The following is an 18,431-nucleotide window of genomic DNA, read 5'->3' on the forward strand; positions in this document are numbered from 1 at the left end:
CATGGAGAAAAGCCACTGGGTGAAACGAAGCTCAGCTTCCGCAACAGTGCTGGTTCAGAGGAAGAAAAGGTGTCTGCGGATGCAGTCCTTGTTGTGGGTGGCACGGTGTCCCCCCAAAAGATAGGTTGAAGTCCTAACCCCCAGTACGTATAGATGTGACCTATTTGGAAAGAGGGTCTTTACGGATGTATCAAGATGAGGTCATGGTGGATTAGGGTGGGCTCTAATCCAACCACTGGGGTCTTTATAAGAAGGAAATGCAGATACTGAGATGCACTCCGGGAGGATGCCATGGGAAGGTGGAGGCAGAGACTGAAGTGATGTACCCACGAGCCAAGGAATGCCAAGGACGGTCAGCCTCCACCAGAAGCTGGAGAGAGGCCAGGAAGGGTTCTTCCCTAGAGCCTTCAGAGGAAGAATGAACCTGCCAACACCTTGATTTTGGATTTCTGGCTTCCGCAACTATGAGAGAACGAATTTCCGTTGTGTTGAGCTACCCAGCGTGTAGTATTTTGTTACGGCAGTCCTAGGAAACTAATCCAGCCCGTTATCTACATTCTTCATTAACGAGGAGACTCTCACAATGAAAGGGTAAGTGAATTCCTGGAGGGCTCTGTATCATTTACATGGACCTAACTGCAGGTAAGTCTCTGCTGGTTATTCCGACCAGAGAACACGGTGACCTAGCCCTTGTACCGCGTCCTCCCCCTTGAGGCAGGACCCGTGGCTGTACCACTCCCATGATTATGTCACATCATCTGGCAGAAGGGATCCCTGTAGATGTAACTAAGGTTACTAATCAGTTGACTTTGAGTTAGATAAAGGGGAATTACTGGGGGTAGGGGGAGGGTGGGCCTGGCTGAATCATGAGAACTTTTAGATCTGGGTTTGGAAGAGAGCCACGTGTGAGCTACCAGTGGGAGCCTCGTGGCAAGGAGCCAGCAGGGAAATGGTGACCATAGTCCTCCACGTGCAAGGAAAGGAAGTCAGGGAGCCTAGAGGAGTGTGGCACACTCTGGAGGGGAACTGGAGCCTTGCCCCCACCTTGATTTCAGCCCAGGGAGGCCCTGAGTGAGAATCCAGCCATCCCATGCCCAGATCTCTGACCCTTAGGGACCGTGAGATAATACACTTGTCTTGTTTAAAGCTTCTAAATTTGTGGCAATTCGTTATATAGCAATAGAAAATGAATACAACCATATAACAATAATCATAAGCCAACATTTATTAAGCACTAACTATATACTGGGTATATTGTAAATATTGTATCTTTAGTTTTAAATTCTTATAACTTACTCAATCTCAAGTTACAAATAATAAGGATGGAGCTGGGATTCAAACCCAGACAGCCTGGCTCAAAAGCCAGGGCCCTGGACCACTATGCTGGGTGATCTCTCCTCTGCGTCCCCATCACCCACACTCTCCGGCCTCTACAGAGCAGAGAGTCAGTGATCGGGCACTAAGTTGAAGAGATTAATGGACAAGTAATCTCAAAACCTGACGGGTAGCTACGAGAGAGGGCAGGTAGGGGGGCAGGAATCTCCCTCTGGAAGCTACAAAGAGGTGGCAGGAGCCTGGGAGCCTCGTGAAACAGCGGACCTGGCCCAAGAGCAAGGGGTTAGGGGAAAAGAACATTGCAGAAAAAGATAATATGAAAGGTGGGACCCCAACAACTTAGGGAGCTTCAGGGAGAAAGGAGCTCACGGTCCGGGGTCCCACCTCCACTCAGGGAGGCTCTAGAGCACATGAGGGTTGAGTGAGAGCCGGCAGTCAGTGTGGCAGGTGGCGCTCTTCTCGTAGGGGACGCGGCCACTTGCTTACTCTGCGCCCTCACCCCCGCCCCCCTCCCCCAGAGGCTGGACCTCCCTGGGACCCTCGTGAACTGCCCAATGAGGCTGAATGGGCACTGGCCAATGGCCAGGCTGGCCGAGGGCAGGGACTTGAATCCCCAGCTCCACGGATTCAGCAAGTGCCACCAAAACTACGGTCACACGATCGGAAGGAACACAAGAGGCTGAGTGACACCGAGGGCATGGAGTGTGAGAAGGAGGGATACTGCAAGATGTCGGGATTAAGCCAAGAATCAAGCCGGGAAGGAGTGGATTTTCCATTCGTGAACTAGCTCGACAGGTGGTCCCGACACCTGCCACTTGCACAGAGCAGCCCAGCACCACCAGCGGCCGGGCACACGCGCTGGCTCAAGCTCGGCACAGCGGGGCCGCCGAACCGGGGTTTGAAACCTGCCTCCGTCGCTTAGGGGCGGAGGCCCTCGGTCAGCAGAACATTTAAACTAGCCTTTACTTCCATCTTGTGTCCCCTGGGGAAAAGAGCACCTATCTTGTTGAATGGCCGGGGAACTTAAATGAGGAAATGTTTATAAAGAGCTTGGCACGGTGCTGGCATACAGTAGGCACTCAATAATGTTCCTGCCCTAAGAGGCAGTTTAACAAGGCGGCTAAAAACAACGGCTCTGGAGCCAGCCTGTCTGGGTTGGAACGCTGTCACTCAGCAGGTGTAGAAAATGTACCTAATTCCTCTGTTCCTTCGTTTCCTTCTCTAGGTAAAATTATTAATAAATAATAATAATTATTCGTTTCTTTCTCTTGGTAAAACAGAGAGAATCATGCCCGCATCACGGATTTATGACAGCGATGTGAATTCACATCAAGCACCCAGGGCAGTGTCTGATACAGAGTAATGTTTCCAAAAGTGAAGATACGCTCATTACTCCCTCTTGTTTGCCCTAGATATGGTGTCAGTTCACAGGGGGCTGACTCTCCGTGATGTCAATGTATCATAGCCATCTTATTTAGAATACAAACCCTTGGCCTACTGTGTGGGAAAGAGGAAGAGGGGGGAGGGCAGCTGGGTCAGTCCTGTCCCCCTGGGTGGGGGGGCAGCATCCGTAAGCTCGGCGGGAAGACGGACAAGCGGTGCCACACAGCTGGTCAGCATGGATCAGGGTGACATGACAGTTCACCTGCCACAAGAGCACGCGAGTGCCTGACTCCGCCCCCCCGGAACCCACCATCAGTCCAGGGGACACACTTGTTCTGACATTATCAACACCAGGCAGCCTCCAAAACAACAGAGACGAGAGAGGTTTCCTAGATACGGCATGTGGGATGCCACTCCAGAGAGATCTGGGGGCACCCTGCTTTGAGCAGTGGTTCTCAGACTTGAGCTGCGTATCAGAATCACCTAGGAGACTACAGTTTGACCAATCACTGGGTTCCACCCCCAGAGTTTCTGATCCAGTACATCCGGAACGGGGCTTGAGATCTGACACTTCTACGTTCCCAGGGGATGCTGATGCTACTCGTCCAGGGACCCCGCTCTGAGACCCTAGAGCACCAGCGGGGGTGGGGACGATTTCCCATTCCACCTGCAATGGGAGGGGGGTCTCAGCTGCAAGGAGACTTGAGAGCTCATCGTTTGGAGGGGAAGGAAGGTGACAAAAGCAATTTCTTGGGGGGAAGGTCAGTAATTTAGCACTTGGCCTCATGGCTTGTGAGCTGTGGACCAGAGCAGGAATCCTGGAAACGGCAGGCCAAACCCGGGCTCCCTTGCCCACAGACGTGGCCTTGAAATGTGTTCTCAAATCACTTGGGGATGGAGATGGAAGGAAAGAGGCCCTGGAAATCTGCCAGGCGTGGAGCCATCAGGCTACGGCATCTGTGGGAGGCTCAGATGAAGATCTGCTCTCAGAGTCTCAATTTTTACCTGCACCTAACATGGATTGGTAAGAACATTCAGGACTCAGTCCAATGATATCTGAGTTAAAAGCATAGGCTCTGCAGCTCCTCAGACCTGGACTGAATCCAGGCTCTGCTGTGTACTGGTGGTGTGTCCTTGGGTAAGTTATTTGGCTTCTCAGAGCCTCAGTTTCTTTATCTGTAAAAGGGGGATGAAAGTATCTGCTTCACAGATTTGTTGTAAGGATTACAAGAGCTGACAACAGTGCCTGGCACAAGTTACGTATTCAACAAATGGCAGTTTTTATTTCTTTCCAAGAAGAAAGAAGTCTGAGTTGGGGGGGGCAGTTATTAAACCACTTCAGGCCACTTTCCAGAATTCTGGATAGAGGAAGAAGGCTGGGGTTCAGTCCTGGCTCCAGCAGGACTCTCCACTCCTCAGTTTATCTGCTTAAAATGTGAAAAAGGATCATCTCTGAATTATTGAACGAATAACCGATCTCATAGTTATTTTCCCAAAATAAAGTTTGAGAAAACCTTCTAGAAACTTCTAGTCACTTAACAGTAGTACAGAAACCAAAGTTATTATTATACAAGCTTTTCAATAAAATTCAGATTGCCTGGAAATGTATGATTTTTTTACTCAAACGCAGTGTTGGCCATTCTTCCATGGTTCAAAGTGGAGGTTGCTCTTTAAAATAGGCGCAGATGGGAGCAGGGGCTCCCTCTTCAGACCGCTCAGTCAAGAGACCGGGGAGGACCCCTATGCCCCCCAAGGGCACTAAATGCCACAGCCTGTTCCCGGGAGTCGGAACCCATTCGCACCTGCACCGTTGTACACACTCCCTGGGCACATCGGACAGGTGGTGGGGTAGCTCCCCTGCGAGGCCCCCGCAGGACTGGGGGGCGTGGAACATCAGGCAAGTGCGGGGCTTATTTAAAACTGTCACTTGGGCGATGGGAAAGTCAGCTGCCCCATCTGCTGTGTCCAACCCTGGAGTCACCTAGATGCCATTAGCTGATGGAGCTACCGACACCCATCCTAGGCCTGAGGACCGCGGAGTACGGACCACTCCCCAAAAAAGGAAAAGGGGAACAGCAACCATGGTGCTGAACAGGATGGACCCACTTCCCAGATGAATGAAGGAGCAAGCAAACCCAAGAGAGAATTCAGACAGGAGACAGGGTCAGGAACCCAGACAGAAAGAGTAAGCTGACTTCCTACCTACCTTCCTATCTGGACACATGATGCCCACCACCCACGTACAGAGCAAAGCACACAGCATGTGGGAAGAGAGACTAATTCCAAAGACGTAGTTGGGGGCCAATGGTGCTTCTTCTGGCCTTAAGATTGGTCTAAGGTAGTGGCGAACTTCTGGGCCAATAGCTCTGGTGTCTGGTTTCCGGGGACAGGAAGGCCTCGCACACCCCCAGGGGCCGGCACCGAGGCTCCTCACCTGAATGTGAAGAGAGTCCCCATGTCCAGCATTGACAGCAACTCCGCTTTCGACTTGGGGAAAGACAGCCGGTAGCGCAGTGTCTCGAATGCAGGGACGATCATCGCCTTCTTGGTGTTGGCAAGATCGAGCTGGATGATAGACTTCCTGAAAGGAGAGGGCAGGCAGAGACAGGGTCCCCGTGAGGCCAGGCAGAGGTCTTTCCCACCTGAGGGCAGGGAGGGGGCCCAGGGGGCAGAGGACAGAAAGCCCAAGTCAAACCCTCAGTTTAAAGATGGGGAAACTGAGGCCCGGGGAGGCCAAGCAGCTTGTCCAATACCACTCAGGAGTCCAGAGAAGAAAGGCTGCCTCTGAGTCAAAAAATGGAGTCTCCCTGGAGAGTGAACCGAGGGCAGGCCGGATGGGAGGGGCTGGGAGACCCTCCCTCACTTTCACAGTGAGTGTCCCTGGCAGAGCCAAGTGCAGAAGGCGGGTCCTCCCAGGACCCACAGGGGTTGGAGTCCAGCCTGCAGGGTCCACTGGGCTGGCTCTCCACTCCTGCACCACTGGCCACATGGGAGCGTCGGACAGCAAGGTGATGAGATGAGCCCCAACCTGGGCATTTCTGGGTCCCATCTCTTGGACTTCTCAACCCCTCAAATCCCCCAGACCCTGAGCCTTGAGAGTCCCCAGACCCACCCTATGCCGCCAGCACCTAACACAACAGAGCTCGGATCCCACGTGAGGGTGGGACATTCTCCACGCGCTTCCTCCCTCCCACCTTTGAGGCTGCCCTTCGGCTCTACTCCTCTGAGACCCAGCTCCTGCCCTTCTACATTTGTCAGCCACTGCCCAGCTCTGCGGCCATCATTCTGAAAGGGAGAAAGGCTTAGGGAGGGACACAGAGCAGGAGGCTTGTAATGAACAGACAGGGTTTGAATCCTGGCTCCGTCACTTGGTGAGTCTTGCCGTATTGGGCAAGTAATTTAGCTTCTAACTACCTCAGGTTCCTCCTTCCTAAAATGGGGCAATGATTTACCTCCCTCCTGGAGCTGTCGTGGAGGCTGAACGAGGTAACATAAATACAAATACCATTTGGCACACTTGGTACGTGGCTGACCTGTAGCAACACATGGTCACTGTTCTACCATAACACGGTCCTTATTCCCTGGCTTCATCTCCCGATGATCCCTTTTGGCCATGACTTTGGTACTTCATTCTGGCTTCCTGCTCAGACCCCTGGCTCTTGGGACTCAGTGCCAGGGAGGGCTATTTGCTTCTCATCTCTGAAGTAGAGAAAGCAGTCTTTCTTGGGGTAATCAAGGCGTTGGAAGGCATTTTGCAAAATACTGGAAGTATTTTGGAAGTAGCAGCCTTCCATAGCAATGCGACTTATCGCTGTATTACTAAAGTCACTTCACTTTGAGCTTGTGCATAAGCAGGGATGGGTCTGCAAAAGGGAGTCATGCTACCACGAAGGAAAACTGTGTTAGCCGAGGCCAGTGTGGGGCAAGAACAGGGCGGCCGTTTGAGAAGAACGAGGCAGAGTTTGGTATCCATGAGTGATGAGGTCAGAGGAAGGACTGGTGTCAGAAGACAGCCCTGGGGAAGGGGGGAAGGGGGGAATCGGTGGCATCAGCACCCCCTAGAGAGGGCGTGGTTGAGATGGACCAGGTCATTTTAGAATCCTCTGAATAGCAGTTGCAATTCATTCTTTATAATTAGGCTTAAATATATACCAAATGCTATATGATCCTGATGTCACTATTTCTGGGGAGACTCATAAAGGATGACACCAAGATAGAATCGGGGTGAGCTATATCTAGCCAGTTGGAGGACCAGTAGCCTGAGTCAGCCTGCTTTGGTCTGCATTCCTCTCCTGCTTTGTCTCTCTGAACGATGACTTCCCAGTTGCCAAACATCCGAGATTCCCTCACCCATGGCCAAGTATTCTCTTCTCAATCAATCCTCTATTGGACATAGGCAGAATGGGGGCTTGCTGCCTTTCCTCCAGGAAAACTAGATCCCTTATCTGTCGGTTCTGGGTATCGGGGATGGGACACAGGGTCTGGGGGATATCCTTGGACTCACTAGATGGCAAAGCCCCTGCAGCCACCAGGAAGGAGGGAGAGGAGAGGCACCCAGCATGGTTGGTTGCTACTCATTCAACAATCCTGGAGCGTACCTACTATGTGCTAGGCACTTGCAGACACAGAGTGAACAGAACAGCCCGAGTCCTTCCTGCCTGGTATTCACATTCTTGTCGCAAACATCTCAGGATGCTAAAAGCCCAAGATTGCATCTGCAGCTAATTATGTTAAGGTAATTGGGAAAAGCGTGGGAGGCCAGGAGCACTGAACCACAAAGGGATGGGCAAAGCGTGTACACACATCCACAACAGAGGTCTGTGGATGCACGTGTCTGCCTCTGTTACTATTATGATCACGGTTACAGTAGCCACTTCCCAGACTGCCCTGCTCAAAGATGATTCTCTTTCTCATGGTCCCTGCATGTAGAAGCAGCTCTGGGAACTCAGGGCCAGGGGTAGATGCTTGACTCAAGCTGAGCAAATCAGTTTCTCACTGCTGGAAATCTGAACAGAGATGCCGAGATTGGAAACCTAAGTGCCGACATGCGCTAACGTCAGGCAGTTCTCTAGAGGCTTCTGAACTTCAGCTGCAGAGGGGCCCAGAGCTGCCCTGGTTAATTATGGTCTCAAGTATCGGTTTTCCAAATTCTACTTTGGTGCCATAAGAAATACCACTCAACTGTTTTTTTCTTTTTTTTTTGTTTTGTTTTCCTTTGATTTCTTTTCATTTCAATGAAGCTGCCCACTGTTGGTTTCTGTTGCTTACAACCAAAGCACGCTGACTGGTACATTGCACGTTCCAGAGTATGGAGACCCAGCAAGCAGCATGCCTTACAAAATGCAGCCTGAGAAAGTTCTTATTTCTGTCTGCATAGAGAGCGTCAGATCCTGGAGTGCCTTCTAAAACTCCCTTTAATCTCACTGAAACACAAACTGCCACCAAGATGGATTTGTAACTACATAGGTCCATTTCAGATTCAGTCCAAAGACGTTTGGATATTGATGTCCTGAATGGGTCTCATTATGAAGTTTCAGCAATAAAGTGGTTTCAGGATACTGACTCCGAGCACATCTGCTCACTGAGCTGGGAATGATATAGCTTGGGCCCTTCCGCAAGGTTTCCTGTTGGTCTATCCTTCCCTTGCTGGGGGTTTGCTGAGCCCCTGGGGATGCACAATGTGCCTCCACCATTTATCTGGAAAGGGAGTCCTGCAGGAGACAAGAGTGTTTCAAATGAGCAGAATCTTCTGGGGAGATTGGCTAGACTGGGGGCCAAGAGATGTGAGTGCTGCAGCCAGCCCGGACAAGCTGAGTGGCTTTGGGTCATGTCTCACATCTTTTAGAATGTTAAATCTAGAGTGACACTGAAGATTCTGGAAGGTACTCTAGTGCAGTAGCAATCAGACACACTTGGCTTCTAGCTTGGACTCTACTGCTCCTCCTAGAAAGTCACTTGAACCATTCTGAGTCTCAGAGTTCATGCTCTTGTTAAATATTTTGGTGAGGAAAAGCACACGTGCACATGGGAGTCCTTGGTGCAATGCCCAGCCCACATTAAGCACCGTGTGTATGGTGGTTAAGCCTGTGATGGTTGCTTTTATGTGTCAGCTTGGCTCACCGAGGGTGCCGGCTGTTTGGTCAAATGCTCATCGAAATGTTGCTGTGAAGATATTTTGTGGACATAATTAATGTTTACAAGCAGTTGACTTTAAATGCCCCTGGCCTCAACAATGTGGGTGGGCCTCATCTAATCAGTCAAAGGATGCCAGAGCCAACACTGCGCTTCCCTGGGGAAGAAGAGATTCTGCCTCTGGACTGTCACATCAAAATCCTGCCTGAGTTTCCAGCCTGCTGGCCTGTCTTACGGATTTCAGACTTGCCAGTCCTCACAGTGCCTTAAAAGAACTCTCCATCTTGCTGGTTCTATTTCTCTGAAGAATCCTGGTTGATGCACGTCCTTGCTTCTCACCCAAGACCCTTTCGGAAATATTCCCAAACCTACTACAACATTTGTGGACTGAAGAACTCTTAAAAGAAGGTTTCTACTGAAGTAGTTCAGAACCCTGCTTGTACAACAGAGAGCAAAGCAAATACACGTGACTTGGAACCAGCTGGCCCCGGGGTTCAAATTCTGCCCGCCGCTCTCTTATGACCTTGGGCACGATATTCAACTTCTCGTGGTCACAGGTTCCCCGGCTATAAAATGGAGATGATAACCCTTATCAATCAGGGTCGCTGAAAGGATGAAGCGAAACAGTCCCCTAGGGCCTGACCCAGTGCCTGACTTAGAGTAACTGATAACAAACGAGCCCACTTCCCGTTTCTGCCTCGGCTTACCGGTGGGCCTCCTGCCGGAGATGGGTGAGTGCAGAGGAGTCAGGAAAGGCAACAGACTCTTGCAACCAGGGCAGGATTTTGTTGCCAACCTGCTTATCTATGGAAACAGAATATATTAGATCTCAGTCTCCAGCCAGCTCTCTGGATCCTTCTGTCAGAAACTATTCAGGTGTTCCTGGCAGAGTAAGTTTGGCCCCTCTGATCTGGTGGAGCTGGAGGTCACCGGGGACTGGCTGGGGCAGGGAGGGACTGAGCACTGGGCAGCGTCTGTCTTCAAGCCCCCCAGGCCTCCCGCACATCTTCCCTCAGCGTCTCCCCTCCACTTACTCAAGTGTGCAAATAGCTCACAGCCTGTTTGGCACCCACCTGGGAAAAGCGGCGAGCAGGGGGGAGAACGTGAGTGGGTAGTGAGGATTCCTATACCAACCGAGTGGGTGGCCAGGGGCCGCCTGGAGACTCGCACGGCTCAGCATTATGTCAGAGACACAGCACAAAGGGGACGCTGTGAGGAAGATGGGCTTCCTGGGGTTTAGAATGACCAAACCCCGCGACGGGATCCTGGCAGTGGGTTGTGAGTACGCGCACCCACACACGGGCACACGCGCGTGCGCACGCGCACACACACACACACACTCGTACCCCTCCATCTCTCTCCTTTTCACCCCATCCTCGAGGCGGGTCTCTGTCACCAGGGAGACAGCCCAGGAGCCCGGCACAGAGAGATTTTGGGAAAGCATCTCAGAGAAGTAAGGAACAATGGTGTGTGGCAGAGTTCTTCCGACTTCAGTGGTGGGGACGTGGCCTCGGGCTGCCCAGGTCTGCCTTCTGGCCGGTTACTTGTCCTCCCTCTTCCACTTCCTGAGTCAGTGATGATGGGGGTTGGTGACAACAGCAGTGATCTCACTGGGGATCTGTGAGGGCCAAGCAGTCCCCACACCCTGCAGATGAGAAGCGCCCCATGCACCCTGGCCGTGACCACGACCGCTGCCCATCCTCGGGCGCTGGCCCGACCACGGTCACAAAGCCTGGCGCCAATGATGGCTGAGGCTCCGCCGGTTTGTTTCCTCACTCGCTCCGCCACGTGCCAGGCACTGCGCACTCGGGAGACATCAGTAAACACAGCAGGCAGAGATTCCTGTCCTCGTGGGGCTGACATTTCTGGGACGGAGCCAGAACCGTGAGTGAATTACGGAGAAAGCCAGAGAAAGCCAGAATTTCCGTGCGGGAGAACAGAGCTGGGTCAGGGGCGTGAGGAATGCCAGGGCTGGGGGACGGGTTGCAGTCTGAGATGGGGGTGGTGGTGCAGGCAGGCCTCGTGGAGAAGGGTAGGCAGTAGGGAAGGGGGCTGTCACGCGGCGATCTGGGGCGGGAGCTTTCTAGGCTAAGGAAACAGCCAGTGCAGAGGCCCTAATGACAAGAGCACAATAAGGGACAGGGAGAGTCCCTAAACATGGGGCCGGAGAGGCAGTGGGGGCGGGAGAGGTGCAGGTCCTAGACGGTCTCATAGATCACTGAAGGCTGAGAGGGAGCAAAAGAACGCCACCCCTCTCTCCTCCAAGGGTGTCCATGTCCTAATCCCAGACACCTGGCGATCTGGAACGTTCCATGGCAAGCAGGGCTTTGCAGATGTGATTAAGGATGCTGAGATGCGGGAAGAGGACCCTGTGTTATCTGAGTGATCACAAGGGTCCTGATACGAGAGAGGCAGGAGGGTCTGAGTCAGCAAGGAGATGCGATGATGGAAGCAGAGGGAGGATGACGTGCCACGAGTCACAGAACGTGGATCCCCCTAGAGGGCGAGAAACATTCTCCCCTAGAGCCTCCAGCAAGAACGCAGCCTGTGGAGACCTCGATTTCAGCCCCGTGACACCGGGTTCTGATCCTTGACCTCCAGAACTGCAAGATAAAACATTTGTGTGGTTTTCAGCGGCCACGTTTGTGGTGATCTGTTACCACAGCTAGAGGAAACCGATACCGAGGGCTTGGGGTTTTACTTAGTGAGTTGGGGCGCCACTGGGGAACGCTGAGGTAAGGAGTGACATGAGCTGCTTTCTAGATTAAGGAATCCCTCCGGCTTCTGTGGTGGTAACAGACGGCACGGTTGCATGGTGGAAGCAGGGAGATCGAGTAGGGGGCTCCCGAGCTGATACGGCTGAGCTAGCTTGGACTTCGAGAGTCACAATGAAGGCGAAAAGAACTGGCCTGGCTCTAGAACCAGCAGGATTTCCTTGCCCACTGGGCATGGGGTGTGAAAGCGGAGGACTGGAGATGACCCAGGACTCTTGGCTTGCATCACAGGAAGACCGAAGTGGCCATCAAATGAGGTGCTGGTGTAAGCTTTTTGGGGAGGATGAGACTTAGGTTTTGAACAGTTTCTCTGAGATGCTGGAGAGAACTAGGCAGAGATGATGAGGAGGCTGTTGGATTATACGAGTTTTGAGGTCAAGAGATAGGGCTGGGTAGGGATATTCTGGGGATCAGTGGCAGGTGCATTTAAAGCCACGAGACTGAACAACATCACCGAGGGAGGGTAGGAGAAGAGAGGTAGCCATCGATGAGCACTATAGGGAGGGACTCAGAAGATCGAAGAACCACCTGGAGACAGGGATGCACTTCAGTAAGCCAAGAGGAAAGAAACGGAGGGGCCATCAGCAGTCAGAGGCTGCTGAGAAGTCAAGACGAGAGGTGGGGGCTAGATTTTGGCAACGTGGCTTCCTCCTTGATTGCTGGCACCCGGAACAGGACCTGAAGAAGCCGAGACCAGCTAGTCGGAGGGCGTCAGGCTATGGCCATTTGGAGAGGCATTGCCCTAGTTCTGCAGAAATGAATCAAGTCAACATAAGAGCAGGGTCGAATCGTTGGTCAGGAGTGGGATGACGTCACCGTGTTGGCCCCGTGTCCCCCGTCCGGAGTGCACACGGGTGGTCAGAGCGGGGGCTGGCTACAGTGGAAGCAGGATGCCCACAGAGGCCGGGGTAACCGACCAAGAAATGGGACCTTCTACTTGGCAAAAACATACAACCTTGTCACGAGTATCTTGGCCGTAAAAAATGTTTAGTTTCACCTTAGTGATTAGAGATTGGAAAGAATTGACGTACATGGTGCAGAGGAGAGGAACTATGTCAAACTTCCTAATACTCAACCCTTTAGCAATGAGGTGGGAGGGAGGAGGGGAGGACCCCCTCTGAGGGTCCCCAAAACGGTCACGCTTGCCTGAAAATGGGACCTGAGTTACATGCCCATTTCCCTTAAAGGCTCAGCGGACTCCTTCCGCTCTCCTTGTATGCATTTGACTCTACTCAGAATTCCCTGAAACAAACGCTTCCTCTCTCACGGGTGTGGGCTTGGACACTGGCAACCCAATCTGGTGTCACCTTCACGAAAACAAAATGAGAGAAGTAATCTACCTCTGACGCAAATAAAGAGAAAGCACAGTCAAGTTTAAAACAGAACGAGATGGTTTTGCAATTATCTCCTGTTCCAGTCTGTTGGCATTGGGTGTTGGGGGGAGAAGGGGGCAGGCCCAGACAGCTGCAGGGCTGGGGCAGGCAGGCTGCTCGAGAGCAGTGGACGCCAGCCTTCAGTGCCGGGCAGACACGAGAGGGAAGGGCAGGGGGGTGGGATGAGCCAGGACCCACGCCTGTCGCCGCAATGCTCTTCAACTCCGGCCCGCGGCAGGCCCCTGGGATCGCGGCATCCGCCGTGTGGCCAGACCGTCTGATGGTTCAGGAGGAGCCAACTAAAATTATTTCAACACATTGGAGGGCCGAGTCTCTCTCAGGGGGACGCCCGTGTCAAGGGAGGCCGAATAGTAAGAAACAGCGCGCGATCCTTTAGACAACAGAGACCCTGTCTTCATGCCACTGCTGCACTATTGTGTGATCATGGGCAATTTGCTTAACTCTCTGGGCTTTTGTCTCCTTATCTTGATAATAAATATTTCACAGACTTGGTTATTAAGAGAACTAAGATAATATACTCATTAATTAATGGATATTTATGAGGCCAGACATAGACACGGAGTGCCGAGCTCACAGTGCAGGGAGGGAGGAAGACAGCAGTCCCGGGCTCTGTGGTGCAGGGTCGTAGAGAGCTTCCCACCACTGTCCTCTAAGAAGCAGGAGTTAGTGCGTCCGTGGAGGGGGTTCTAAACATTTGCAAAGCTCTGGAAATGAGAAAGCATACAGGATTTGGGGGGAACTGCATTTCTTAGAAATGCCCGGTACACTGTAGGTGGTGGATACATGGTAATAAAGAGTGCTTATGTATATTTAGTACCAAGCACCTTAAGCACGTTAGATGCTTTACTTCTTTAATTTTCTTCACTTCTTTAATCATTGCCGCATGTGACAGAGGCACTAGTATTTCCGGTTTACTGATAAAGTCATGAAAACTCCAAGAGGTTCAGCAATTTGCCTTAAAACCTAGCTGGCAGGTGCACCCACTGTCATCATATCGTCATCCTCAAGGGAGGAAGGCAATCGCTGTATCCGTTAAGGCTGCACCAGCTTAGAAATAACTGGGAAAGATCATCAATCACGGGCTCTGTCTGAGTCAAGTCTGTTAATGCAGTGACTTTGCAACTGGAGCAATGAGCCTCTTGGAGTCCACGGGTCAAGGCAGCTGATGGAAGAGCAGTGTGGGACCAGAAGGGAGGGACACAGCCAAAGGCCGGCACGCAGACAGTGTCTGGAGAGGCAGAGACGTGCGCACTGACCTACTGGCTTTACTGGGCCTCCTACGTTGGTGATTTCCTTCCTTCAAACTAGTGGAATCTGCCATTGACCCCCTGGACCTGGCCAAAGTCAGCGGTGTCCCCTCCTTGTCAAATCTGGCAGACTTGTCCATGCTCATCTTCCTCACCTCCTCTCTCCTTTGGCGCTAAGACCACTCCCTCCGCCCATAGCTGGGGAACTCCATCCCAGAATTCTGGAAGCATCTTCCCACTTGCTATGGCTTGGATCAGGGAATTGCTTTGTGCATCAGTCCTCGTGGTGCTGGTTACCATCCGGGTACCTCCTGTGGCCTCTACCCCTTGGGCAGGGGTAGTGGTGGGGGGGATCCTCGATCTGTGTCCATGCGAACTTCTGCTCCCATAACGGAACTAGCTGAGCTGGTATTTGTGGCAATGTCACGAGTGGCTGAGGCCGGTGCTGACAAGGGACACACTGCTAGGAACCGTGGCCTGAAGGCACCGGGGCTGCCGTCACAAAGCCAGGTGACAGGGAGGCTCATCAGCCCTCGGGAGCGCTGGATTGGCAGAGCCCAGCCCAATGTCAGAGGGCATGCTGTTTGATCAAACCCGAGCTGTAAGGAGTCCAAGCGGTTCTCCCAAGTTCCCGGGGACTGAGGTGAAAGTTATATTAAAAGGGGATAGGAGGCAGAAAGGCAGCTTTGTGCTGGAGCGCCCACCTGTTTCAGAAACCCCAGAACAGCCTCACCCTTTCTATTAAGGCTCTGTGCTCAGCCAGCAGCAGGAGCTTGGTTCCCGGCCCCTCTCCTGCCCCCTCTCCTGGCCTTGATGCATCCCCTGGATGTCGAGCCACATCTCCGGGCCTGGTTCTTTCGGGACTGTTTCACGCGCTGGCGATGGTGGGAGGTGGCGGTTCTAACAGTGTGCAGTTGCTTATGTGCACCTACCGGCCCTGCCAGGCCTGAGGTCAGGGGTGACCCTTGCTCATGGCTGGGTTTCTAGCTCCACACAGTAGGCACTCAACAAATGTACAGGGAAGGAAGGAATCGGTCTGTGGTTGGCATATGGAGAAGAAGATGGTGTTGTGTAGACCGTCCTTTGGAGATGACAGTTTCCAAAACAGGGCTGAAATTGTAGTCCTGCCACGTAAGCCACAGGACTTTGGGGCAAATTTATCTTCTGCATTTTCATCTTCCCACTTGGATAATGGGAATGAAGGCCCTGAGCACTGACTGCGTTGTCATAAAAAAGGGAACATGTGTCGAGCACCGAGCACGGCCCCGGGTGCACAGAAGGCGCTTGCCAAGTGCTCTTCTCGTTCCTTCCACAGACTGCTGTGCCTGCATATTCTCCTGCGACATTCTCCAGGAGGACACGCGTGCGGTGGGGGTGATCCCTGCCAGGAAAGAAAGCTGAGGCACACGTCTGAGACTCACCCACCCCTTTCTGATTTCAGCTTCTTCCTGGAACCGAGAGCGTGGGCAGGGTGCAAACCAAACCCGCGAGTGAGCGGGCAGGTGGTGAGGAGCAGCAGGCTAATGCGGCCACAGATGTAACCAACCAGGGAGGGGCAACAAAAGGCATTTGCATGTGTGCGCGAGCGTGTGTGCACATGTGTACCTGTGCACGTGTGTGCGTGCATCTCAGGGAGGCTAGCAGAGGCCCCTGTCTCGGGCTGCCCCCCATGCCCCTTAAACTGCCTAGCTGCAACAGCACTAGATAGAAGCATGGCTTTCCACCGGGATGCCTGGGCATCATCTAAGCACCACCTCTGAGGACTCAGCAACCTCCCTTGGGGCCGGAGAAGGCAGGAGCAGAGTGCACTTGTTACTGGCGCTGATAACCTGGAGGCAGGCCCTGGCCCGGCCGCTCCTGCTTCCTCCCCGAACACCAAACACGGAGACAGGTAACAAGTGCTCAGCCTCTATTACGGTTGCTTAGGAAATGAGCTCCTGGCAGACAGGCTTCCAAGAGGTGTGTGGGGACAACAGCAAAGACTTGCAAATAAGGGTGATAAGGCTGCCCACGGAGAGTCTAAGTGTAAAATATACACAGAATGGATGAGGCCGGAGATGGGCAAAATCTTCTGGAGAGCCAGAGGGGAGCCCAGGCCCCCAGCAAGATCCGGTGGCTCCTAAACAGACAGCATTAACATATCCAGAGAGAGAACCTGTCAGTCAGAGAGGGGTAAGGAAGAAAGAGAAGCTAAAAATGAGCTTGGGGGCCAATTTTAAAAACACGAAACAGCTCCAGTTACGGAGCCAGGCTCTGTGCCGGGGACTCGGTACTCATCACCTCCTGTAACTCCCAACATCCTGATTCACCCCTATTTAATTATCCCACAGGGCTACGCTTTCTGCAGGAGTGCCTTCTGCAGGCTGGTGATGTGTCAGGTGCTGACTGTGGGTTACGGGAGGGCAGCCAGTCCCCCCGAAGTCAGGAGGGCAGCTCTGGGGCAGGTGGCCTGGATTCAGGTCCCACCTGGGCGCTCGCCATCTTGTGCTCTCGAACAAGTGACACCTTTGTGGGTGTGGTGGGGTATGAGGATTAAATGGGTTATCTCATGCAGACGCCAAGACAGTTCTCCAATGCATGGAATGAACTTCCAAATATGACCCGCGGTGATGGTCCTGGCCATCATGGTGGTGGTGGAGATGGGCCCATCAGGCAATGGGATCAATAAACAGGTTAAGGATAGAACATCTCAGATAAGCCCAGGAAAAGCGAGTTGCCCGCGTGCCAATGCCACACTGGAGGGCAGGCTACTTAGTCTAAACCACCTCGTCTCTAATAGGAGGTTAAATGCCAAGACATGCAAAGTGCTGGCTACAGTGCTTGGCACATAGTACGTGCTCAGTAAACGTGAAATGTCATCGAGATAGCAGAACTCAAATGATGAATTAAACCGAGGAAGTGCCACCTAGTCACGGCTCATGGAAGGCAGCCAGTTGGCTGTGCCTGGGTGCTATCTCTACCTGGTCTTGTTCAAATTTCAGCACTCATTCAACAAGTGTTTATAGAGCAGCTGTGTGTGCCAGGGGACATCTGATGGGGGAGGGTGGTTAGCCATCATCCTGGAGGGAACAGAATAAAACTGAAGTTTGTCACTCCTGTACACTGTCAGAATATAGTCTCCACGCAGGGTGGCGTGTGTGTCCCCTAGAAAGCAAAGGCGACATTTACAGGACAGAGCAGACGTTATAAGTTCCAGGGATTGAACAAAGATGTGGATTCTGCAGGATTAATGAAAGAGGTGGGGAGCCTGCTCAGTCTCATGGATATGGAATGTCCCAGCTAAAGGGAGCTTTTTTCTACCGTCCACTTTCGATTCCTCTGCTATTCTGGAACATTCTTTGAAAATGCCAAGATGTATCATGCCTTTACACCTGTTAGTCCTTCAGGCCCATCACCAACTATCCGAGTCTTTTCGAGGTCATCCCTGTGCACCCGTACTGGGTCATCTGCTTGTGAGTCTGTGCCCCTGTATCTTTTCTCTCCGGTTCTGTACTGATAACAAGAATGACAGCGACAACTATAGTTGAGAGTGGGGCCCCTAGAACGTAAACCCCATGAGGGCAGGCACCTGCCGGCCTGCCCTGCTCACCGTGGTAGCCCCAGCCATGCAAGGTCCTGGAACGAAGCATGATTCACAGCACTGTGCCTGGTGCTGTCCAAATACTATTACATTTCATTTTCCCAGGACCTTAAGAGGGAAGAAGTAATACGATCCCCATTTCACAAATGAAACAAAAGTTACAGGAAGTTAAGTACCTTTCCGAAGGTCAACGGAATGCTGAGTAAGGAGTGCTCAGCGTTGAAAGGCAGGTCTGAATGACTCCAGGGACGGCCCTGTCACAAGGCAGAGCACGCTGCCTGGCATTTAACAGGTGCTCACTACATATTTTTTTGAATCAATGAATGTAAGCATACAGCTTCTCCGTTTATCAGAAAAACGGCTGTGATGGTTATCTGGAGTGACCTGGCTATCCTGAAGTTGGCAGTTTGCCACGGGAGGGGTCGGGGGTGGGGGCCTGGTGAAGAAGTGCAGTTCTGAGTGTTGTGAGCGGGACAGAAAATTAACTCCTGTTGAATCCCTACTAGCCCCCTGCAGGAGGCCATTAGCCCCTTTATTAACTGAGAAAACAGAGGACAGGAGAGACTAAGTAAGCCGCCCCAAGTCA

At 52.4% G+C, this 18,431-nt stretch overlaps 1 protein-coding gene across 1 annotated transcript in view; it reads right to left on the minus strand.

The window, feature by feature from the left end:
• Positions 1-18,431, minus strand: part of LOC114197543 (xylosyl- and glucuronyltransferase LARGE1) — a 120,494-nt gene that overhangs the window by 4,586 nt on the left and 97,477 nt on the right. The window contains exon 7 of the mRNA XM_028088620.2: positions 5,153-5,299. Within this exon, the coding sequence (XP_027944421.2) occupies positions 5,153-5,299 (147 nt within the window). The remainder of the gene's footprint in view (positions 1-5,152; positions 5,300-18,431) is intronic.

This window comes from Eumetopias jubatus, unplaced genomic scaffold (assembly GCF_037043125.1).
Source record: "Eumetopias jubatus isolate StellerSeaLion01/CBP00866 unplaced genomic scaffold, mEumJub1_p1.0 scaffold_8, whole genome shotgun sequence".
Classification (NCBI taxonomy): domain Eukaryota; kingdom Metazoa; phylum Chordata; class Mammalia; order Carnivora; family Otariidae; genus Eumetopias; species Eumetopias jubatus.